This window comes from Macaca mulatta, chromosome 1, assembly GCF_049350105.2.
Source record: "Macaca mulatta isolate MMU2019108-1 chromosome 1, T2T-MMU8v2.0, whole genome shotgun sequence".
Lineage (NCBI taxonomy): Eukaryota > Metazoa > Chordata > Mammalia > Primates > Cercopithecidae > Macaca > Macaca mulatta.
The window spans coordinates 109,360,797-109,386,712 of NC_133406.1; the positions used below are offsets into that span (position 1 = coordinate 109,360,797).

At 42.6% G+C, this 25,916-nt stretch overlaps 1 protein-coding gene across 2 annotated transcripts; it reads left to right on the forward strand.

The window, feature by feature from the left end:
- Window positions 1-243: 243 nt before the first annotated feature.
- FCRL4 (Fc receptor like 4) lies at window positions 244-24,616 on the forward strand. Of its 2 annotated transcripts, none has more exons than XM_015110332.3 (12): window positions 244-466; window positions 2,023-2,043; window positions 8,784-9,035; window positions 10,137-10,391; window positions 10,696-10,980; window positions 11,763-12,050; window positions 16,525-16,638; window positions 17,779-17,806; window positions 19,256-19,338; window positions 19,566-19,634; window positions 23,028-23,059; window positions 23,148-24,616. In XM_015110332.3, exons 1-12 carry the CDS (start codon window positions 436-438, stop codon window positions 23,256-23,258), a joined length of 1,569 nt encoding a protein of 522 aa, XP_014965818.3. In that variant the 5' UTR covers window positions 244-435; the 3' UTR covers window positions 23,259-24,616. The 2 variants fall into 2 exon arrangements, with proteins under 2 accessions (XP_014965818.3, XP_077843214.1); XM_077987088.1 differs by having other exon boundaries at window positions 314-466; window positions 8,787-9,035.
- Window positions 24,617-25,916: the final 1,300 nt, after the last annotated feature.

Consider the following 25,916-nt stretch of genomic DNA (forward strand, 5'->3'; position numbering starts at 1 on the left):
CTTCATCTCTGGTGAGATTCAGGGACATCCTTATATTATGTGGATTTCAATATGCCTGCAATCTTACCTCATCTCTGGTAGCAGAGAGAATAGGTTGTGATTTCCTTGAAAGATAGAGGCTAGAGAGTCCTGAAAATAGAGTAGCTTTAGCCTTGAGAAGTGATTTACGCCAGGATGTCACAGCAGTACTTAGTTCTATTAAATTTTGATTTTTATGGTTTGGATTCTCTCACACTGGGCCACATTGTTGTTTGGTGTTTTCAGAAAGAGTCCTCTACTTCCCCCTTTCACTTCATTATCTCAATCAGCTTTATGTAGAGAAGAAGCTTACTGAGCTCGCTGCTGGTGCTGGTGTAGGCAAGTGCTGCTTTGGCAATCTGGGCTGACCTGGCTTGTCTACTAAGAACTACTTCTCTAACCCTGGAGCAGGCTTCCATGCTGCTGTGGGCGTCCTTGCTGCTCTTTGGTAAGTGATTGAGAGGAGGCCTCTGCTTGCTGCAAAGCTGAGCCTCACCATGAGCAAAAGCCCTCTTTTCTGGGCTGCTGCAATCATGGATTTTTACTCCCATTTTAGAACAGCAGAAAATGAACAAAAAGGAAAGATAATGATTTACTGGTAGAAGGGGAAAAATGATAATGATTGATTTCCAAAGATGTATTTCTCATCTACTTTTGCTATTAATTGCCTATGGAAAATCATTTTATCCCCAAATGGACTTATTTTGTTTATGTAAAAAGAAACCTATGGCTAGGTTCAGTCCCTAAGTCACAGAGCATGAGGACCCAGAGGAGAAGATGGACTGAGTCCTTTGTGAAGGACCAAGTCCTGATTGTGAACTCAGGTAGAAAGGATCATCTGCTGGGAATAGTTATTTCCTTCTCTGTATTCTAAGATCAAACCTGCTCTGATGTTTGCAAAGAGCATGAGAAGAGAAGAGATAAGATGGTTTCCCTTTGATTTTTTTCTTCCTGCTTTTGTACCACTTGTCAGTGTTTGTACAAATGAGGCACTGGTTTCCTAGTAGCTCAAGCTAGGGAATTAAAGAACAGTCAGTCTGTTGTACATTAAATATTTATTAAGCATATTTGTCTAGTTCCCACCTGATCCCCAGACCCCAACTAAGGGAAGACCTGTTAGTGTGATTGACATATGATGAGAACTAAGGAGTGAATGGATGGGTATACTTGGCATACCACACTGCTGGGTACCACAGAGGATATGGAGACCTGCAGGACAGAGATTCTGCCCTCAAGAGGTGACATTCTCAATAGAACCTCAATGTACATATGCAAGAACATCTGACTCGACAATAGGAGAAAAATATTACGCAAATAGTTATAGGATAATGTGTGAGGATGTCAATTAATTTTTGCTGAGCCCTGACCACATCCCACGTTTCTAAGGTTACGCCATGTATAAATTTATCCAATTCTCTAATATTTGATCTGGTGGAACTTTTATAACTCCCATTTACAAATGAGGAAATGAAGGCACAAAGATGTTGGTCTTATCCCTAAGGTTTATGCAGCTAGTACAGGATTCAAACCCATAATCTAACTTTGGAAACTAGGCTTTTAACTACTACCCCCTACTGTCTGTCTCATTTTGAGTTCCAAATTAGCTATGATAATAAGTGTTCTGAGTCAAGAGAAGAGGGAGCAGCAGCAGCCCCATACTAAAAAATTAATGACAGCAGCCATTAATTGAAACCTTACAGATCTAACTCATTACAGTACTACTATGAGGTCGATTTTGTGAGCCTCATTTTTCAAATGAGAAAACTGAGACTTGAAAGTTCATGTGGTTTGCCCTGGGTCATACAGCTAAAATTCAAACCAGACCATCTGAGCCCACAGCCTGAGCGTCCAGCCACTGTGTTTCCTCACTTCCCCGGGATGGGTGAAACGGAACGCATTTCTCTTCCTCTTGGTTGGAAGTAGCATACGAGTGTGTGGGCTCTCAGGGTGAATAGTTTGGGACTCCTTGCCTATGCTGATGGCTGGCTCTTTACTCTCTTTCAGCTCCAGTCTGTGGACAATCTGGTAAGTCCTTATTTTCTTTGCTCCTTTATATCTCTAGATTTCCTAATAACTATATCTTATCTCAAATACTTACAAGAGTCCCCATTGTCCGTTTCATTCTTTTCCTGAGGGCTGCAGGGATGTGGAAACATCAGCTGGTGTGGTGACCCTGACTCTAAGAATCAGGCTATTTGGGGGTCACTCTCTTAAACCAAAACTGCCATTGTGCTGGATAAACATGGCAGGGCCTGGGATATGTGTCACAGAGTCCACAGGAGGAGGAGCTGCCACCCTGCCTGATGTGGGATTCTAGCCAAGCCTGATGGAATGCATAGCATCCCAAGAGGAAAAGGGTAGAAAGAAGCCAATACTTCACAGGGGGAGGCTGGGGCTCCAGCAGCTTTTCCACTAACCATGTGTAACAAATTTATCCCCACCTTCCGCATCCCATAGAGACACGCTTCTCTGTGAATAGCTCAAATTATGATGACCCTGAGTCTGCATCTACCCTACTGGTCAACAAAAAGTCCCATCCTCCATAGGGAGCCGCCTCACAGGTGTTTGGGCCATTCCTCTAGAGCACCCTAGGAGCTGCTGGAGCCAGCAAGGGTCTTGGCCCCCTTGAGGTGCACTGTCTCTTGCCGCTCCTAACTCTGCTGTTCTTCCCCTCCTTGGTGCCATGGACACAGACTGTTTCCCACACACCCTTCCTGAGACAAGATTATAACTTGGCAGACTTTGCTAATGGTTCTTGGATGGGGAAATGAAATACAAAAAGTGTCTTGAATTAACTACAGCCAAGGATGTAGTTCATCTCAGAGCCCATCAACTCAGTCTCAAACACACAAAGGCCCTGAAAAGTTATGTCCCTTCTTGGCCATAGGGCCACCTGCACATAGCAGGGGCAGCTTCCTCAGAACAAAGAAGAGTCTAGTTGCACATATCAAAGGAAATAAATTCTCCTTCCCTCCAGTAGAAGACGTATTGCCTAAGTCTCAATTGCCCCGCATCCAGGTGCTTCCCAGGAACAGAGCCGGTAGGGTTTTCTATTCTCTTCAGCAGAAACACAGCCCCATTCCCACTGATGACATAGGGTATTCTGTCTAAACCTTTAAATACAGAATTTTCTTTTTAAAAAGTGTCTGCAGAGGCTGGGCACAGTGGCTCATGCCTGTAATCCCAGCACTTTGGGAGGCTGAGGTGGGTGGATCACTTGAGGTCAGGAGTTCAAGACCAGCCTGGGCAACATGGTGAAACCTCATCTCTACTAAAAATACAAAAAATTAGCCAGTCGTGGTGGCACGTGATTACAGGCTGAGGCAGGAGAATCGCTTGAGCCCTGGAGGTGGAGGCTGCAATGAGCTGAGATCAGGCCAGTGCAGTCCAGCCTGGGCAAGAGCAAGACTCCATCTGAAAAATAAAATAAAATAAATTCTGCAGAGACACACAGATGTTTCACCTTACCAAACAGAACATTTAGCTTCTTCCTGTAAAACATGAAGTTGGGTTATTTTACAGTTTTCTTTTTTCCCCCCAAACAGAGAAAGGGCATTTTCTTCTCATTTAGATGTAACTAAAAGATCTATTTGGGAAGTTCTTCTGGACAAAGGCAAGAATGTTTACAATTTTAAGCTTTAAAAAATCAATTGCCTATAAATCCTTAAAGGTAGACAGTCCTCATCTGAGTAAAAAGGTTCCAAGAAGAATATAATTAGAATTTTTTCTATTAAAAATTTTATAGTAAATAGCAATCCCCAAAATTGAGATTTTATTTTTGAAAATCAATACAAACAAAAATGATGCATTTTATTTTCTACTTCACAGAAGTGACATTACCATAGGCAATCTGTAGGACAAAGCATGAATCTAATATTGACTTTTCAAAATGTGGTAGCTGCAACAGCTCCAGGCTTCATGACTTTGTTCAAGGCAGAAAGTGGGGAGAAGTAAGGAGGCAAGTGGAGAAGGAAAGCGAAGCTGTCAAAGAGCACCCAGTGTACATCTTTTCTTTCAAATAAAGGAAAAGCACTTCCCCAGAATCCTTATTCCCTAGTCCATCCCTAGCATTATTTCTCTGACATCCCTTTATTCAGACCTGGATCATGTAGGTGGGAAAGTTAGTACTTCATTTTTTCAAACACATTAGTGGGCAACAGGTTAGAGAGAAGAGCATTGGGACTGACTTTTGAGAGCCAAACAAGTGTTTTCCCTATTATTGATTTCTCCTTCATAATCATTAATAGGTCTTGCTGGGCCATACTCTTCAGTGATTTTATGACTGATCAGAGCAGTGGTTTCACATAACTATTACCAAGTTTATAAATTACTGCGTCTTCAGCAGAATCTAAAATAGCAATCAATTTTCGTTTGTACACCCACTAAAGATTAGCCTACCAAAGCACTGATCTTGGAGAAGGCTAGATAGTAGTATTATATTGGTAAGGACGTTTGAGTGAATGTTTCTAATAGTGAATAATTTGTGTTGTAGTTACTTTTGTTGTTAGCCAGCACGAAGTCAGAACTACAAAACTCAGAAAACAAACATTCAGATTAAAAAGAGCCTCGGAAACAGTTTCTTCTTAGAAGATACATAATTAAAAACAAAATCTCCTCCCAACTCAGAAATCCTCTCCACAAGGGTAGTAGAGAAAGGAAACATTTGTATTAGTGAATAAGCAATAAGCCAGAATATGATGAACATCACAGACAATCCACTAAGAAGCTGCAAAGACAGAAAGGAATTCCACCCCGTCGTCTTCAGTAACTGAAGGGAAACAAACTTCTGTCTTTACAACAGCAGGTGGTTTTGCACATTGGAGAAAGCTGAGGCCACCAAAGTTAGGTCCTTACTCTCCCACAGGAACTGAGAGAGACAGAGGAACTCTCTCCCTAGATGTTTGTATTCAAAAAGGTGGTTCCCAGGACTTCCCTGGGTTGTGAGCCAGGCAATAGGCTTATTTATTATATTATTATTATTATTATTATTATTATACTTTAAGTTCTAGGGAACATGTGCACAACGTGCAGGTTGGTTACACAGGTATACATGCGCCATGTTGGTTTGCTGCACTCATCAACTTGTCATTTATGTTAGGTATTTCTCCTAATGCTATCCCTCCCCCAGCCCTCCCACCCCTGACAGGCCCCAGTGTGTGATGTTCCCTGCCCCGTGTCTGTGTGTTCTCATTGTTCAATTCCCACCTATGAGTGAGAATATGCCGTGTTTGGTTTTCTGTCCTTGTGATAATTTGCTGAGAATGATGGTTTCCAGCTTCATCCATGTGCCTGCAAAGGACATGAACCCATCCTTTTTTATGGCTACAGAGTATTCCATGGTGTATACGTGCCACATTTTCTTAATCCAGTCTATTATTGATGAACATTTTGGTTGGTTCTAAGTCTTTGCTATTGTGAACAGTGCCACAATAAACATATGTGTGCATGTGGCTTTATAGTAGCATGATTTATAATCCTCTGGGTATATACCCAGTAATGGGATCACTGGGTCAAATGGTATTTCTAGTTCTAGATCCTTGAGGAATCGCCACACTGTCTTCCACAATGGTTGAACTAGTTTACAGTCCCACCAACAGTGTAAAAGTGTTCCTATTTCTCCACATCCTCTCCAGCATCTGTTGTTTCCTGACTTTTTAATGGTAGCCATTCTAACTGGCATGAGATGGTATCTCATTGTGGTTTTGATTTGCATTTCTCTAATGACAGTGATGATGAGCCTTTTTTCATGTGTCTGTTGGCTGCATAAATGTCTTCTTTTGAGAAGTGTCTGTTCATGTCCTTTGCCCACTTTTTGATGGTTTTTTTTTTTTTTCTTGTAAATTTGTTTAAGTTCTTTGTAGGTTCTGGATATTAGCCCTTTGTCAGATGAGTAGATTGCAAAAATTTTCTCCCATTCTGTAGGTTGCCTGTTCACTCTGATGATAGTTTCTTTTGCTGTGCAAAAGCTCTTTAGTTTAATTAGATCCCATTTGTCTATTTTGGCTTTTGCTGCCATTGCTTTTGGTGTTTTAGTCATGAAGTCCTTTCCCATGCCTATGTCCTGAATGGTATTACCTAGGTTTTCTTCTAGGGTTTTTATGGTTTTTAGGTCTTACATTTAAGTCTTTAATCCATCTTGAGTTAATTTTTGTATAAGGTGTAAGGAAGAGATCCAGTTTCGACTTTCTACATACGGCTAGCCAGTTTTCCTGGCACCATTTATTAAATAGGGAATCCTTTCCCCATTTCATGGTTCTGTCAGGTTTGTCAAAGATCAGATGGCTGTAGACGTGTGGTGTTATTTCTGAGGCCTCTGTTCCATTCCATTGGTCTATATATCTGTTTTGGTACCAGCACCATGCTGTTTTGGTTATTTAACCAATATAAACATTTACATGCATTTGCAAAGGACAGAGAAAGAAATTCTGAAAGAGGAAGAGAAGCCTCTTCCTTTTGTCAGAGAGAATTAAGCCTCTTATTTTTTATTTGTATTATCCTCAAATTCTTCAGTTTCTATCCACCAATGCTTCAAAGAGTTTAGGGCCTAATTTCATGTAGGGTTAGTATTTTACTGTCACAAGAGAGTGCTTTGAGGTCTGGGAAGTTAGGACCACCTAGCTCCCTGCACTCTTACTCTCTGCAGCTATCTAGATATATTTCTTATGACAGACAGAGCCTGCTCACCTCTCCCATACATATTTCTTGACAGTAAAAACATAAATTAAACCACTTTCCATAACAGTCTAATTGACCTCCTGATTTCTATATTCACTCCATCTATAACCCCATCCCACCACATGCTCATGCTACCTGTAGGGGAGGGAAAAAATTTCCATCTCTCTTAGGTTTGAAGAAAGCCAAAATATTTCACCCCAAAATATGGCCACTTGGTATAACTAGTATTTTGAATTAAAGGCCTTTAAAGATCAGCAGAAGAAACTTCACCCTATCCACCTAAAGACCAATCGACCCACCAGTAAGCACAACTGTTCTTCCCTCCTCTCTACTATAGAAAAGAAGACTGACAGGTGTAACCACACCTGAACAGACCCCATCACAAGAAAATATCTATGCTTCAGGCTCATTCGTCTTCCAAATAGAACCATTTATCCATTAATTCACCATGGTCATTATTTATTGCTCTTCAAAAGAGTTACCTACATTCCCCCTCTCCCCACTCCCCTCCAAAAATGGCTGTGTAAGTGTCTGGGCCTTATTGGTATATTTGGGGAATCACTCTGTAATTCTGCCCTGCACATGTAAATAAATTTGTAGACCATTTCTCCTATGACTCTGCCTTTCATCAGTTGATTTTTCAGCAAATTAAGAGGGCAAGGAAAAATTTTTCTCTTGATCCTACAGGTTAATTTTCTGGGGCCCATAAATTAACTTGATAAAAGATAGACTAGGCCAGGTGCGGTGGCTCACACCTGCAATTCCAGCACTTTGGGAGGCTGAGGCAGGTGGATCACGAGGTCAGGAGATTGAGACCATCCTGGCTAAGAAGGTGAAACTCTGTCTCTACTAAAAATACAAAAAATTAACTGGGTATGGTGGCACTCGCCTGTAGTCCCAGCTATTCAGGAGGCTGAGGCAGGAGAATCGCTCGAACCTGGGAGGCAGAGGTTGCAGTGAGCCGAGATCTCGCCACTGTACTCCAGCCTGGGTGACAGAGTGAGACTCTTTCTTGAAAAAAAAAAAAAAAGACTAACAAGTGAAAAAAAATTTTTAATTATGTACATAGACAGGGGAATTTACAAAGAAAACAATGGCTGAAGGAGGCAGCCAGATGATTGAGATTTACACAGGTTGAATATCCTTCATCCAAATATCTGAAATCCAAAATCTGAAAGTTTTTAAGCACTGACATGATGATCAAAAGAAATGCTCATTGGAGCATTTCATATTTCACATTTTTGGTTTATGTATATGTTCCAAAATCTGAAAAAAACTCAAACTCCAAAACCCTTCTGTTCCAAAGTGTTTTGAATAAGGTATACTCAACCTGTATATCATCTTGGACTAAACAAAGGAAAAGGAGTTTTGGGCTTCTGGGTGGGAGAGGCAGGCTGTGGCAGGTTGACTAGGAAAAACTTACCTTGTTTACCATACAAGGGTTTTTATGCATATTTAAGTCAATGCCTTCTCTATCGATGAAAGTTGTTAAGAGTCTTCCTCTTCCTAGTGTGGGAGAGGGAGACACATTTACAAAAGGAAATTTCCCTTATAAGGGAAAACTTTTCACTTATAAAGGAAAACTTGTGCCTTGCTTTTAGAACTTTTCCTATTTCTGGTGATTCTCAATGGCCTTTGGCTCAAAATAATCCATATGCCAAAGAGACAAACCTGGAGATGGCATTTTCTGGTACCCTTCACACACAAGAACTCATCTTAGAGAGGTCCCTGTAACACCAAGATCTCAGGTGAGAGTCCAGGAGAAACGCGATTTCCAACTATCTACCTGAGGACTTGGTTCACTGAAACAAGTGAGAGGGTTTGTGAGCCTCGCATCATCTATCACTGCTGAGTGGATCCTGCCAGGGCTGCCCTCCCTCTGAAAGGCCAATCTGCTGCTATAGACTGCTGAGCAGCCACTGCACCCTGGAGAAGGTGAGCACAGCTCACCTGCAACCTGGGGAAACAGAAGTCATCCAGGGGCCTCTTAGGGAACTCCCAAGCCATGTCCTCCAGTGTAACCTACACAAGCCACTGCAGCTGGGACTGCAGGCACCTCTACCTCAGACCTACTACTCTTTCCTCCTCAGCAGCTGCACACAAACCTGTGATTTCCGTCCATCCTCCATGGACCACATTCTTCAAAGGAGAGAGAGTGACTCTGACTTGCAATGGATTTCAATTCTATGCAACAGAGAAAACAACATGGTATCAGCACTATTGGAGAGAAAAGTTGACCGTAACCCCAGGAAACACCCTCGAGGTTCGGGAATCTGGACTGTACAGATGCCAGGCCCAGGGCTCCCCGCAAAGTAACCCTGTGCGCTTGCTCTTTTCTTCAGGTGAGAAAGAAGGTGAATTAGTTGAAACTTTATAAAGAGTTTCCATTTGTCTTAGCTCCCTGGAGGTTCCACGAACTGGGGTCTTTCGTTGCTCTCTAACCCTCGATCCCATCTCCTTTAGTTTCACATTTTCCCTCCAATGGCTACAAGTGTTTTTCAAACTATGATTGAAACTTGAGTTTAAATGGTTAATATTAATCGACATCCCCACACACTTACACGGTCAAGAAAATGAGTTACTTTTAGGGAGTACAAAAATGAAGCTGTCTCAGATCCTGCCCTGCAGGGCTTTATAGCCTCATAAGGGAGAAGTTACACACACATAACTGTGCTGAGGACAAAAGTGCCATCAGAGGAGCTCAGAGGTGGGAAATCTCCGAACTGATGCTTTTTATCCCCACCCGTTGTTATGTGTCCCTTCTTCATTGCTAGTTTTCCCTCTGATTGGCATCAAGCTCCCACAGCTCCTCCTGTCCAGTTTTACCTGATTGATAATGATTTTGGTCACTTGCAAGGGCATGGTCTACAGGCGTAGGCATTCAACACAGTCATCTAAGAAAGAAGAGATATAGCTAACCTCAAATTAGAATCATTAGAATCTGAACAGCATGGAATTTCCATAGAGGACCACATCCACTGTCCCTTGAACCTAGACTGTGTCTGTGTCTCTGACAAGAATCCTGCTACAAATCATGCTCCAATGCCCGGGAAGAGTTCCTCACATAGTTCTCCAAGTGCCCCTTCTTTCATAGTCCTGCTCTGGGACTCGGTGAGCAGGTTGGTTTTAAGTTCTGACATACTCTATTAGGTCAGGGATTTTGATCACCCTTCCTCTCAGCTTTTATTCTCCATATTAGACTCCTTATCTTTGGAATCTGACCTTGAATGATAAAATAGTTGCCTCTGGGATTTATTTAGGAAATTTAGGAATTGTATCTGAAGCATGTTACACTGATTTAGGAGTTTTGTGAGCTTGGATCAAGAGACTACCTCTTGTGGAAGAAAGAAGAAAACAATAAAGCCTTTGTAATTCAAGAGACACAAAAGAAGGAAGTAGCAGGAATGCTTTGAATGACGATCTCCTCTCTGTGTCTTTTCCAGACTCCTTAATCCTGCAGGTCCCGTATTCTGTGTTTGAAGGTGACACGTTGGTTCTGAGATGCCACAGAAGGAGGAAAGAGAAATTGACTGCTGTGAAATATACTTGGAATGGAAAAATTCTTTCCAATTTTAATAAAAGCTGGGATCTTCTTATCCCAAATGCAAGTTCAAATAACAATGGCAATTATCAATGCTTTGGATATGGAGACAACAATGATGTATTTAGATCAAATTTCAAAATGATTAAAATTCAAGGTGAGTCTTTCAGTTCATATAGATTTGCTTAGTAATGTCAGGGATAGGAAACCGAGCATGTAAGGAAGGAATTTATGGGTTACTATTGAAACCCTGGATAGATGAGAGGCACAAGTCCTCTAAGAGGCAGAGAAAGTGGGATGATTGTACCTGAATAAACCTGTGGAAGAAAATTTTGATAGAGGGTTTGATAAGTTTGTCTTGCTGTGTGTCTGAAGTTTCCTGGGACTGAGCACCCAAACCTGTCTCTCCCAGAGTGCTAAATACTCTCATGCTCAGAACTTGATTTACCTCTTCTCTCTAGAACTATTTCCACATCCACAGCTGAAAGCTACAGACTCTCAGCCTACAGAGGGGAATTCTGTAAACCTGAGCTGTGAAACACAGCTTCCTCCAGAGCGGTCGGATACCCTACTTCACTTCATCTTCTTCAGAGATGACAGGGTCACCCTGTCAGACTGGAGCCCTTCCCGGGAACTCCAGCTCCCAGCCATCTGGAGAGAAAACTCAGGATCCTATTGGTGTGGTGCTGAAACAGTGATGGGGAACATCCAAAAGCGCAGTCTCTCGCTACAGATCCACGTGCAGCGTGAGTGTTGGAGAGCCAGGCGTCTTCCCTGCCTTTCTGGGCCCCTCAGGCTCTGCAGGCATGGGGACTATGTAGCAGAGACCGGTTTTATCATCCCAACAGAGGAACCGGGCTTAGGCCAAGAAGTGAAGTACAATAATAAGAGAAATACATGACTTCTTTTCTACCTCCATTTTCCTAAAACCTCAGTCTTCCTTTGAAATTCTATGACTTCAGAATCACAGCTGACTCATGGAGTTATGTTTGAGAGCTATGGAAAACAAAACAAGAAAATAAGGTGCCCTGCTAGGGAGTTGGCAGATTCTAGAATGGCTAGATCTCAAAGAAAACTATTTAGAAGACAAGCATCCATCAGTAGCAATGAACAATGTGAGTGCCTATGATGTGTACAGCAGAAGAGAAGGAGAGATAGATAGGTCCAATAAACATCACTTAGGTACCAAACTATGACTTTTAAAAATAGATGTGGTCCAGCCTACTGCCATGATGGCCACTACTGCTATTACCTCTCCCTCAAAACAACTCGGACCTCCAGCCAGGATGTCAGACTAAACCCAAATGCTTCTTTTTTCTTTCCTGGGGCCTCATATATCAGGATGGAAAGCTTATCACATTTAGTGATATTTTCAGCCCTAAATTCGTGGTCTGTTGGTCACAATGTTAGTGCCTGCTGAAGAGGATATCTTGAAGTCACATAAGAAGTGACTCTGCCCAACACCCCAGCTACCCAGCCCTGCCCTCCTTCACAACTGGCCCCGACCTGTGGTCTCATTTTTACATAGGGATCCCTGTGTCTGGGGTGCTCCTGGAGACACAGCCCACAGGGGGCCAGGCGGTTGAAGGCGAGACGCTGGTCCTTGTCTGCTCCGTGGCTGAAGGCACAGGGTACACCACGTTCTCCTGGCACCGAGAGGACATGCAGGAGAGTCTGGGGAGGAAAACTCAGCGTTCCCCCAGAGCGGAGCTGGAGCTCCCTGCCATCAGAGAGAGCCATGCAGGGGGATACTACTGTACAGCGGACAACAGCTACGGCCCCGTCCAGAGCGCGCTGCTGAATATCACTGTGAGAGGTGAGTTTTCATCTCTATTGACCTTATTTATTCTCAGCAAACTTCCTCAAATTAAGGGTGGGTAAAGTAATTAACATTACCCTGTGATTCTGCTTTTTCTGTTTCCATTTTGCCATGCTCCACTGTGATAAACGATTTCTTCCATTAGAATGTTAATAACTCAATCGGGTCAGAGTAAGGTCCTGTAGTGAGGTAATGCTGGCTGGGAGCCACTTTGCTTTTTGGAGGTGATTTTTTTTTGTCTGTATTTGGAACCATTGTGTGTTTATCTCCAAGAGGAGCCTTCCCTCATTAGCAGTGCTTCTGGGTGGGGCACAGCGCTGTCACCCTAACCTCTCCTTTCAGTAAATCATCCACACACATCAGACCAGCAGCCGCACAGAACCGAAAGCACGAGGCATTCCTTTCCTTCATTACTATAATAGAATCCTGAGGGATCTCGGCAGCCAAATCGTATGTGGGTCAGGAAACTCACAAGAAGCATGGAGAGCAGATACAGAGCCCACTTTTGTCCATTGAGGAGAGAAGCCTTACTTTGGGATCTCACAGGTTTAGCTCATATAGGTCTCTTCCTCCATCCCTAAGAAGCCACACTGGGCCAAGCTATGTTCTCGCTCAGCTACCTTGGCACTAAGGAAATGGTCTTTACGGGGGTTCAATTCCTCCTCAATCTCAGGTTTGGTTGCATCCCTGACAAAAAAAAAAGAAAAAAGAAAGAAAGAAAAAGAAAGAAAGAAGAAAGAAAGAAAGAAAGAAAGAAAGAAAGAAAGAAAGAAAGAAAGAAAGAAAGAAAGAAAGAAAGAAAGAAAGAGGGGAGGGAAGGGAGGGAGGGAGGGCAAGAAGGAAGGAATGAAGGAAGGAAGGAAGGAAGGAAGGAAGGAAGGAAGGAAGGAAGGAAGGAAGGAAGGAAAGAAGGAAGGAAAAGAAAGAAAGAAAGAAAGAAGCTTTTATTAAGTTACTGGAAAGCTAGATTTCCCTTTTTTCTATATAGTAAAACTCCTCAATTCACTCTCCTTACTTCCGTTATTTTTTCTTCAACCCATCACCACCAGGCTTGCTTCAATCCACCAAAATTCCTAATGATCTCCATATATCTAAGGCCAGTGGAAAATTGTTCCCATTTGATTTGACCTACCTCCAGCTTTTGATAGAGTTGATCCCTCCCTCCTTCTTGAAACATTTTCCTGCTCAATTTCTGGGACATAACCTGTTAGTATTCTATCTATTCACCAGATACTTTTTGAAGTTTTCTTTCTGGATCCTTTTAATATTTCCAACTTCTAAATTTTGGAGACTGCTCCCCCAAAACAGCTGCACTGTTTATACAAAGTCAGCTCTGATGGTCAGAGCCATAAACCTGAACAGTTTAGTCAGAGGCTCCAGCAAGGGGGTTGCTATGCTAATAGCCCAGTTGCTGGCAAGTCTTGTGATCAAGCAGGCCCCACCAGGTTAAGAGACTGAGGTGTTTCCCCAGAACTAAGTACCACAACAGTCTGCATCTCAGTCTGGGAATAACACTGGGTGTAATTCCCAGCAGAGAAGGACTGAGACTGAGCTAATGTCATTTCAATGACTTTTTTTTTTTAAGACGGGATCTCTCTCCATTGTCCAGAGTGGAGTTCAGTGGCATGATCTTGGCTCACTGCAGCCTTGACCTTCTGGGTTCAAGTGATCCTCCCACCTCAGCCTCTTAAGTAGCTGGGACCACAGGCATGTGCCACCGTGGCCAGCTATATTTTTTAATTTATTTTTCATAGAGAAAGGTTCTCACTATGTTGCCCAGTCTGGTCTTGAATTCCAGGGCTCAATGGCATTTCAAGAATCAGATTAGGGAAGAGAAAGAAGGGATTAGCAAAATTGCAAACTGCCAAGGGCTCCCTCTAAAGACTCCTGAATGCCCTGAAATCCAGAGTAACGCTGATGGTAGAGGGTGTTTCTTCTGCAGGAAGGCTGTTATTCTGAAAAGTTTGCCTCAGGAAGCTAAAAGATTATAATCTCTGAGGAGATAACAGTGAATCTGTTGGTAAGTATAAATTATTCCTCTCCCTTTTGGGGGTTAGGGTCTTTAGAATGGATCAGCTTCTCCCGATCCAGGCAGTGAACTGGCCACTTCACATGTATCATTTCACTTTATTCTCATGACAGCCCTGGAAAGCAGGTGTCAACATCTGTTAAGGAAACAGATGATCTCAAAGATTAAATGGACATCAAGGATCCAGTGATATTTGATGGAATAGGGATTCCCTCCTAAATATTTTTTAATCATAGACTTTGTGCAAAATCCCCTGTGCTTAGAAATAGGAGAATATATAACAAAGAGAGAAACTCTGCAGTAGCCTCATGTGCTGGGCTAAGGTGGGCTGTCTCAGGCAACTTGAACTGCCATAACCGAATACCAGGGACTGGGGGGCTTAAACAACAGAAATCTATTTCCTCATAGTTCTGGAGGCTGGAAGTCTGGGATTAGTGCACTAATATAATGTGGATTCTTATGAGGGCTCTCTTTCTGGCTTACAGAAGGCTACTTGCTTGCTGTATCTTCACGTGGCAGAGAGAGAAAGCAGGACAACCTTTCTGGTGTTTCTTCTTAGAAGGCACTAATCCTATCTTTGGGGCCCCACCCTCATGATTTCATCTAAAGCCAATTACCTCTCAAAGGCCCTATCTCCAAATACCATCACACTGGGGTTAGAGCTTCAGCGTATGAATTTGGGGGAAAAGAGTACAAATCAATCCATAGCATGGACTGAGGTTGTCTGGGGTAGGGCTGTATGGGAGCAGGCTTAACCTATGGAGGTGTTCTCTAAGCTAATCAGAGACCAGCCTGAAGTTCCTGAGAGTCTAGGGCATGGTGTCAGGACCACAAAATAAGAACTAGTACTTCCCTAGACATAACACTTAAGTGTCAGGCACTGTCCAAAGCACTTTACATGTACTAACTCATTTACAACAGTAAGTAGTTGAAAACTGAGGCAAAGGGAGATTAAATAATTTTCCCTGCTCACACAGTGAGTAAGTTGAGGAGCTGGGATTCTAACCCAACAACTTGGATTTAAAATCTGTGCCTTTCTAACTGAGACAAATTTCAATTACTTTCCCCAAAGTAGCCATTTCTTTTAGGAAATAGAGTTACCAGGAAGGTAGAGTAACTTGCTTTCTGCCCATTGAGTCTAGAATCCTAGACCTGGGCATGGCTGATTCTAATTTTGCACAGGCAGATGCCCCAGCAGGCGACAGGGAAAGATTCAATACAGGATGTAGTGGCCAAGCCTCTCTGTCCTTAGATTTCTCTCCTGCTGTCCACCCTACTCTTTCAGCTGTTGTGGCTGGGAAGCTGGGCTGGCTGTCCACTGAATACTGTCTATCAGTGGAACCACTCAAAGGTCAAAGCGCAGGTATGTTGGTATTGTCAGGGAGGGAAGGATAATATCAGAAATGTCACCAGCCACTCCTGGCCAATGGCTCCTCTGTGCCCGAAATCATAGATGAAAATAAATGGAAATCACGGTCAGTGTTGCTGTTGTTCTACTACCTGCATGTTCTCTGTCAATTCTGTGGTACCTGTGTCTGAGGTCTGAATTTAGTTTACCTGGGGACCAAGAATACGTATGGGAAAGTACCACCCCTCACTCTCCACTCTCTCTCCCTCTCTCATGCTTTTTGCTCTTTAGCTCATCACCACAGGGCATGGTATAAATTTATTTATTTGTTTATTGCTTGTCTCCCCTCCCTGGGTTATCAATTCAAGAGCAGGGACTTTAATGCCTTGTTCACTGTTGTATCTTCAAGGGTTAGGTCAGTGCCCGGCACAGGGTAGCCTCAGTAAATACTTGCTGTATAAACGAGTAAATTGAATGAAACCTCCTTTTCTGTGGATGAAAGGATAGGAGAATGGACCCCATGGAAATATCAAAATCCCCTAATAATGCATGGATTGTGTGTACTTTTACCATCCGTTTTTTTCTCTCCTGCCCTTCAGACCACACAGGCACAGGCTTCTGTGAGGAAGGAGGCTGATGCCATTTCATCACGGTGTCCCAATGCAGAGCAATCTCAGAGTTACTGTTGGTTCAATTGGCGCCCTAATCACTGGTGCAATTTTCATTCTCTCTCATGCAGTTTGCTGTTCCTAAGTTAGGTGCTGCCAAGCCATGGTCCCACAGTATCTCTCCAGGTGTCTGGGGGCAATTTGCAGGAAGCCAGGTTACCAGAATACAACATTAGGATTTCCCCTAAATTGTTAGTTTCTAAAATGATTTACTGAAGGTAGAGGGAGCTGTTTCCTCTTCTACTCAGGCCCTGGCCCACCCAGTGTGAGCTTTTCTGGCCAAAACCTGGCCCAAGATGTCTTTATGAGTCCTAGTCCTTTAGATTCTTCTCTCTTCCAGGGCTCAGTACCCAACCAAGCTGAGGAAAAGGCAATCCCAAGCCCTGAACCTCTCCACTGAGATTCACACAGGTCCTTTCCCCTTAGAGATCTCAGGCAACAGAGATGGCCTTGTCGCCGCGGGAGCCACTGGGGGGCTGCTCATTGCTCTTCTCCTGGCCTTGGGCCTGCTGTTTCACTGCTGGCGCCGGAGGAAGTCAGGTTTGTGCTCTTTTCTTTGCCACAGTTCCTGCCCTGTCCCTTCCCCTGAACTCAGCGTGCAGCCAGCCTCAGTGGCCACCAGGCCACCACTCCCAAGTCTCCCCTCCCAGCGTTCACATACACTCACGTCTGTCCCTTCCTTAAGGGGTAGTTTTGCAAATAGAGGCCATGAATGAGAGCTGCTCATATCTAGTCTGATTGGCTAAGTCTCAGGGAAGGGGAGGAAAAGTGAAATTTTTAATGTAAAGTTCCAAAAACTGTATCTGAACAGTTTACTTAGGCAGTTTCTTTGGTTCATACAGACTGGCCAGTTAGATACTTCAACCTAAATGCACCATAAATGGAGATTCAAAAGGAACTAAAGGGCTCTGCAGAAATGACTGAGAATAAGAGCTGGCTAATTTTATCCTTCTGTCCCCTCAGGAGCTTTTCTGGGTCTGAGTTTGAGCCTGCCATCTAGTGCTCCAGCAGCCCCTCTCTCCTCAGGTCAGCCTCCCCTGCCTCTTGGACATGGTCTGTCCCAGGCATTGTTGGCTGCGTACTTCCAAAGCCTTCTTGCTTCAGCCCACCTCAGGCTGGCTTTAGATGCCAAGAAACCTGGTGTAGAAGACAGGAGCAGAACCTTTTTCAGCTCTAGAACAATTACCCACATCCTTCAACTCTGTCTCTTAATTCAATTCAACTTTCCAGATTCCTGACAGCACCTTCTATGTGTCCTGCATTGAGCTGGAGGTAGGGAGCTTTGGACCTCTGACCGATTCTCCTTAGTGAGCCTGAGTCAGAGCCCGATGCTCCTCTGGGCATGACCACAGATGTTCCTCGAAGTTCACCCACAGCTCACTACTCTCCAAGTGACACTTTGGTTATATGTAATGTTTCCTGAGGGATTTCAACACAGACTTGAGTCTTCAGAAATTCTCAAACAATTGCATATTTAACTCAGGAGTATGCAATCCTGGTCTCAACAAGTTATATGCTTTGTTCAATCTTTTTTTCACCTCATTTTCATGAAAACCCAGGACCGGGCAGGTGTTTGAATTGACTTTCTTGATGACATCTCTTAGATAGCGCCTGTTATGTGAAGTCATTGAGAAAGGGCTCCCTCTGCTGACAAAAATGCATCTTTGCTTTATTTTGCAGGAGTTGGTTTCTCGGGAGACGAAACCAGGTGAGACCTCAGCTTCTGCCAGTTCCTTTTTAGTTTCCCAAGCACACAATATGCAAAACTGTGGGGTTATGAAATTAGGTCAAGTTATATCTCTTTGGCCCTGTAGCTAGATACTTCCATTTTCACACTCCTTGAACTGGTCAAAAATGAACCTTCCTAGAACTTTGCTTGTCAGCTAATAGTTTGCAATACCTACAAAATGATAGATTTCTTATTTGACCTTAACCTACTCATCTAAATGGATAATACCAAAGGTTATAAATTTTCTGGGTTGGCAAAGAATATTTCTTGTACCATAATTAAGTTAGACAATGTGTTACTATAACTATGCATACAATGACTAGAGTCTAGATTTTCTACAAATGTTCTAGGTTTTCCAGGGAACTCTATGTTTCTAATAATCTCCTTTTTGCACCATACATGCATATATACTCATTAAATGTTATGTCCTTAACTTCCATTTGGAAAATACTGTCATCTTCCTCTTTCTATGTCAGTGTCTCAGTCTTAGGTTAGGAATAGGAGTGTGGATTATGTCTAATTCCTTCTTGAATTGTACAGACATTACAATGTAAAGACATTTTATTTATTTTATTTATTTATTTTCACCCAGATTGGAGTGCAGTGGCACAATCTTAGCTCACGACAACCTCCGCTTCCCAGGTTCAAGTGAGTCTTATGCCTCAGCTTCCCAAGTAGCTGGGATTGCAGGCGTGAGCCACCACATCTAGCTAAGTTTTGTATTTTTGGTAGAGACTGGGTTTCACCATGTTGGCTGGGCTGGTCTCAAACTCCTGGCCTCAAGTGATCCGCCCACCTCAGCCTCCCAAAGTGCTGGGATTACAGGTGTGAGCCACTGAACCAGGCCAACAGTAAAATAAAGACATTTAATCACTACTTCCTGATGATGAAGAAGCCAGTATGTATACATTTGAGACAGGATCTGGCTCTGTCACCGAGGCTGGAGTGCAATGGCATCATCTCAGTTTACTGCAATCTCAACCTGCCAGGCTCAAGCAATCCTCCCACCTCAGCCTCCCAAGTATCTAGGACTACAGGCACATGCCACCATGCCTGGTCAACTTTATTTTATTCTGTATAGAGACAAGGTCTCACTATGTTGCCCAGGCTGGAAAGCCAGTATTTTTTAACCAATCAAGAGTAGTCATTCTAACTATGAGACGATGATTGTTACTATGATGTCAGAGACTCCCTAACCTTGTTTCCAGGCAGCCTGTCCATCCTACAGCCCCAGGATTTCTTTCAAAAGAACAATCTCACTCTACATAGACGTATTGAAACTCTGATTAAACCATTCAGGCTTTCCTGTTCCCTGTTGGCTGCTGACTTTCTCCAAATCCTCTTTCTCCTCTGCCGCTCTCCCTGAGTATCTCACTCTCCTGCATGTTATAATGTGACAGGGATTATTATGGTTTCTGTGTCTCGCAGGCTTCCTCCCACTCCAGGCCCAGGAGACTCCTCCCATTCCATCTACCCTGCCCAGGTGGAGCTTCAGTCGCTATGTGTCGATGGTGAGGATTCCCCTCTAGGAAGCTGTTCCTGGCCTCAGCCATGGAAAGATAATGCGCTTTCAGCCATGGGAAATGCCCCTGAACTCCCCAAAGTGTCCCAAATCCAGATATTCCCAGATAATTGTTCCGTTGTGTGTCCAAGAAGAGTGGAAATGATGCTTAGGAAGAGGTATCTGTAGCACTTTAATACTAACAGGAACAGCCTTGAAAATGTCTTTTCTTTCCAGTACACCCCAAAGAGGGAGATTTGATGTACTCGGAGATCCAGACTATTCGGCTGGGAGAAGAAGGGGAAGGTACGTCCCTGGGAAGAGATTCTGGCTGCAAACTATATTCATTCATTCAACAAACATTTACTGAGCACCTCCTATGTGCTAGGTACTATTGTAAGTATGGGAAGTCAACCAGTAAACAAGGCAGACAAAAATCCCTGCAGTGGGGAGCTTAGATTCTAAGGAGGGAAAATAGGTACTGAAATATACACAGTATACTTTTGCTGATGATCAGGATGGAAATTAAGCATCCTTCTGATATTGTGATCATTATAGTGTATGTATTAAGGTCTCCCTTAGGTCTGAATGAATAAATGTTTGTAAAACGTCTACTATGTGGTAAGCATTGTGCTGAGAATATATATATATATATACATATATATATATATATGCAAGGCATTTTTAATTAAGTGCTAGAAAATGTGATTTTTACAGTATTTTATTCCTCTAATTACTGTCAGATTTTAAATTTTATATTGGAGAAAGGTAAGTTATTTGGAATGAGTTGGATCCTTTTGAGGCTTGCTTTTAAGCTTTGTTAGGGTGAGTCTCAAGCAACCTTTAGAGTAGGGTTAATCTAGCCTGATAGTAAAGCAATGCATTTCTGGGGATTCTACATCAGATGGTCCGTTAATTACAAGGTCTGCATCAGCTTCTGGGATTATTCTGCCTGTTCTTCTCCCGTGGTTCTTACCCTGGCCTGAGATACTTTCATCTTACAAATATGCCTATCAGTATTCAGCCAAAGACTCGAGGAGAGCCCTCTGCAGACTTCTGGAGCTTTCGATCTGTTTTCCTCCTGTCTCTTTGGTACTGTCCCACAAATTCTAGCTGCTTTAGTAAAACAGAACTGTTGGTCTCCGTCACTTCAAGTCAGCAAGGCTTCAGGCCAGAAGTCAGGCTCTGTCTGAACTCCCAAGTCCATGCACAGTTTAGTGGTAAACTGGTGCAATATCTGAAAAGCACTGTTTTGTCCTTTTTTCTCATTGTTTAAAATGGGAAGACAAATCCAGTCCCTGTTAGTCCATTTTGGCCAGAATAAGCTGAATTGTTCCTTGAAGTTCTACTTCGCTTCTTTAATCCTATTCAGACTCCATTTTAAGACCCACTAATGAATTGAGATCTGTTGTTAGAAAAATATCACTGTAGGTAACTGCAACCTGTGGTCCACTTTGGCTTTCTGAGGTGAGAGCTCTATATCCCAGCATCAGGGAAATCACTTCAAAATCACTTCAGAAGTTCAAGAGGAATTTCTTTTTTTTTTTTGTTTTTGTTTTTGTTTTTGTTTTTTGAGACGGAGTCTCGCTCTGTCGCCCAGGCTGGAGTGCAGTGGCGCGATCTCGGCTCACTGCAAGCTCCGCCTCCTGGGTTTACGCCATTCTCCTGCCTCAGCCTCCTGAGTAGCTGGGACTACAGGCGCCCGCCACCGCGCCCGGCTAATTTTTTGTATTTTTAGTAGAGACGGGGTTTCACCGTGGTCTCGATCTCCTGACCTCGTGATCCGCCCGCCTCGGCCTCCCAAAGTGCTGGGATTACAGGCGTGAGCCACCGCGCCCGGCTCAAGAGGAATTTCTGAGATCTCCTTCACCAGGCTGGGGGCTATAAAATAGCGGTCTCCACCTGCTACTCCCACCTCAGAAAACCAAAGCAGAGACACATTGGACGTAAACTGATCAATCTTTCTAAAGACATCTCTTCAACAAATCTTTTTATTTTTTTCCTCCCCACACTTCCTTGCTTTGGTTGATTAACCTGGGTTCTTACAGTCAAGGAAACAAACAATTCTCTCTATTTCTTGTATAAATCTACCCATGGCACCTCACTTGGGAGGTTAAAATCTAGGAATTTCAGTTGTAACCTGATGCTGAAGGTGTTCTATGAAAATGAAGTATTACACATAAGACTCAGAGAAGGACTTTCCCAAGGTCACAAAGTCAGTAAAGGACAAAGCTAAGACTAAGTCTTCTGTCTTGCTATATTTTCTGCATGCACAGCCTATTACTATATTTGACCAACGTATATCACCTGATCACTTGCTTTGTCTTTCACTTTGTTCCCTGAGCCACCTCCATTAATCAGGATCCCCTTTGAATGGGAGCATTAGAAAGGCCACTACCTTTCTTGGGTGGATTGAGTACATCTTATCTTATAGAGCTATCTTTATCATTTTGCTTTTCTTCATACTCTTTCCTTGACATATTTATGAAAACACCATTTAAGCCAAGTATTCTGTTGATGGACTAGTTACATTTCAGACACTTGAAGTATTAATGATTTGTAGAACGGTTTCTTTAGCTGTTCCTCAAGGTTTACATGAAGCCCCTGAAATCATATGCAAAGTTTTATGCATATGACCATTATTCTGGGGAGAGTACATAGCTTCCATCATATTATGAAAAATATCTGCAATCCCTAAAGGTGGGGTAAGAATATGGTAACAATACAGTAAGAAACAGAGAGAAAGCGGCCGGGCGCGGTGGCTCAAGTCTGTAATCCCAGCACTTTGGGAGGCCGAGACAGGCGGATCACAAGGTCAGGAGATCCAGACCATCCTGGCTAACATGCTGAAACCCCGTCTCTACTAAAAAAAAAAAAAATACAAAAAACTAGCCGGGCGAGGTGGCAGGCACCTGTAGTCCCAGCTACTCGGGAGGCTGAGGCAGGAGAATGGCGTGAACCCGGGAGGCGGAGCTTGCAGTGAGCTGAGATCCGGCCACTGCACTCCAGCCTGGGCAACAGAGCGAGACTCTGTCTCAAAAAAAAAAAAGAAAGAAAAAGAAACAGAGAGAAACCTCAAGTGCCCCAGAGTGTATCTTTTTTTCAGGCTCTCTCTCTCCATAAAATTGCTGTGCTGCTCTGATAATTCTACCTTTTACTCTGAGACTCTTAATTCCTAATATGCATGATCCACCAAATCGTATCTGCTAAACTTACCTCTCACTCTGGCTCCAACTCTAGGAAACTATGGCAATAAAAATCAAGAACTAGAACTTGTTAATGTAGGAGAGAGTTTTTCTCACAGGGCATACATATGGAGCACTGTAATGGGAACTTGCCAAACAATCAGGGGTGGTGAGATGACAGTATTGTAAGTTAAGAGAAGCAAGAACTAAAACTAAGAAAAAAAATAATCTCTCAATATCTGGTACAGGAAGGATGTGAGGTTTCTTAGTGTGGTATTGATGGAGGACTTTACAGATCAATGGAGCTTGAAAAGAACTTGCAGAGGGCTGGGTTAAGAAATGGTAGAACAGAAAGTCAAATGTATTGTAAGACATGTTAGGGGAAGAGGTGGAGAAAACATGACAATCAATGGACAGGGCCCAGTGGCTCCCAGACTCTAGGGAATCAGCTAACAGACTGAGTTCTAAGTGCATCCTTGTGCCCATAGTCCAGTGATTATCTTTCTCTCCACAGCTAATACCTCCAGGACACTTCTAGAGGATAAGGTGAGTTTCATTTCCCCACAGTTTTATCTCCACCATTACCTGCAGCCTCACACTCCCTCTTGGTTTCCACTTCTTTCTTCGTTTCCAGGAGGTCTCAGTTGTCTACTCTGAGGTGAAGACACAACACCCAGATAACTCAGCTGGAGAGATCAGCTCTAAGGACGAAGAAAGTTGCGAGAATGAAAAGCCACGAGAATGAAAAGTTACGAGAATGAAAAGTTACGAGAATGTCCTACTCATGTGATTTGTCCCTTATGCAAAGTCCCAGGCCCAGTGCAGTCCTTGTGGCCCCTGGAATGATCAACTCATTCCAGCTTTCCAATTCTCCTCATGCATATGCATTCACTCCCAGGAACACTCATTCATCTGCTCTGATGTTGGGATGGAATGGCGTGAAAGACTTCACTAAAATGACCAGGATCCACAGTTAAGACAAGACCCTGGATTATTTGCTGTGGGCCTGGCCTAATACATTCCCTAGGGTCTGCATTAGCGAAGGGGGATAAAGAGAGAGAATGACTGTTTTTGAAAAACAGAAGCACACATTTTGGTGAATTGGGATTTGCACAGAGATGAAAAAGACTGGGTGAACTGGATCTCTGCTTAATACATCTACAACAATTCTCTCACTGGAGACTCACTTGCATCAGTTTGTTTAACTGTGAGTGGCTGCATGGGTACTGCACAAACAATGAAAAGCCCCTTCACTTCTGCCCGCAAAGCTTACACTGTCAGGATTCCGTTGCAGATAACAGAACCCACCTGAAATGGTTTACAGACAGAGGAATTTAAAAGAGGACATCAGAAGAGCTGGAGATGCAAGCTCTAGGCTGCGCTTCCAAAAGCAAATGATAATTATGTTAATGTCATTAGGGACAAAGATTTGCAACATTAGAGAAAAGAGACACAACTATAAAATTAAAAACTTAAGTAACAATTCTCCAAACCTAAATTTGAATTTAAAATATTAGTATAAACTCATAATAAACTCTGCCTTTAAAAATAGATAAATATTTCCCACATCTGTTCACTGAAAAGGCCTAGAAATTAATTACCAACCTGTAAGCAATAAGCACTCCTTACAGATTCTCTAAATACCATTCCCTACTCAAAGGAAATAAGGTTGCTTTTCTTGTAGGAACTGTGTCTTTGAGTTACTACTTCATTAATGTGAGAATAATTCTTGCAATAAATGAAGAAAGAATAAAAGAAATAGGGAGCCACAATTTTGTATGGATGTTTCATGATATACCTACTGGTTAAATAATTGACAAAAACCAGCAGCCAAATCTTGTAGGTCTCCTGATGGAAGTGTACAATACCACCTACAAAGTATCCATGCCCCAAATGTTAAAACTGAATCCATTCAAGTCTTTCTAACTAAATACTTGTTTTATAGAAAATCCATGGAAAAAAGGAACTTGTTTAAATAATATTATGGGATTGCAACCAGCAAAACACAAACTGAGAAAAAGTGCTATTGGGCAAATGACCGGGCTTCTTTAACAAACAAATGGCAAAAAAAAAAAAAAAAAAAAAAAAAATGAAGAGGAGAGAGAGGAAGAAAGGGAGAGAGAAGAAAAGAAAAATGATGAAAAGTAATTAGAATATTTCCAACATAAAGAAAAGACAAATATTTAAGGTGATAGATACGCCAATTACACTGATTTGATCTTTACAAATTATATGAATGGATGAATTTGTCACATGTATCACCCCCAAAAAAGAGAAAAAGTAAAAGAGAAGACATATCAATTAAATGAGACTTGAGACAATTCAACCAAAAGGAATGCATGGGTCTTGTTTGGATCCTGACTCAAATTAAGAAAAAAAAATTACCTATGAGATACTAAGAAAAACGTGTACACTAATATTAAGAAATTGTTGTGTGTTTTATATATAAATGATAGTTTATTGTAGTGATGTTTTTATAAAAGCAAAAGGATATTCACTTTTATAGCTTATACTGAAGTATTAGATTAAAGTTTATTAATGTAGATTCAGTGTACATGAAATTAGTAGATGAAATTATGTGATTTGGTTTCAAATAACCCTATGAAGTGAGGGTGGGTAGGAAGTGGGTAGGTATAGATGTAGCAGGATCGGTCATATGTGCACCATTTCTGAAGCTGGGTGATGGGTAAGAAGAGGAGGTTTATGCTACTCTTTACTTTTGCATGTTTTAATTTTCCATAATAAAGAGTTAAAATATCTACACCCAGAAGACTGCCTCGTTATACCACCCCATTATTCTACTCTTGTCTGAGGTGCCACTCACTTCTGTTACAGTGGTAGCTTCGTGTCTCCCTTCTTTTTCCCTTTCATCCCCACAGCCCATTCTCAGCACTGTGGTCACTGTGCTCAAAACCCTGCAGTGCCTCCCCATCTCTCTTACAGTGAAAGCCAGAGGCCCTAAGTGCCCACAAGGCTACACCTGACTGCCCCCATTGCTGCCAGTCTCCTGCCATTCTTCCCCTTAGCACTTCACAGAGGAAGTGCTGCCTTCCATACTGCTTCTTGCACACACCAGGTAAATGCTTGTTTGAGGCCTTTGCATGAGCTGCTCTCTGCTTAGAATGCTCTTCCTCCCTGATATCTACCAAAGCTTTGAGGTCTGCCCTGGTGACTCAAGGCTTTGAGTCACATGTAAATTTGGAAACTACTTCCCCCCCATCTTCAGCACCTCCAGTCTCCCTTACCCCGATTTGCTTTTTTTCCATAGCACTTATCACTTTCAAACATACTTTGAAACAAACGTTGCCGATTTACTACCCTTACTGCATATCATCTCTCTAAAAACTAGATTTCTTAAGGGCAACAAATCTTGTTCTCTTTGTTCATTGATATACCCCAAATA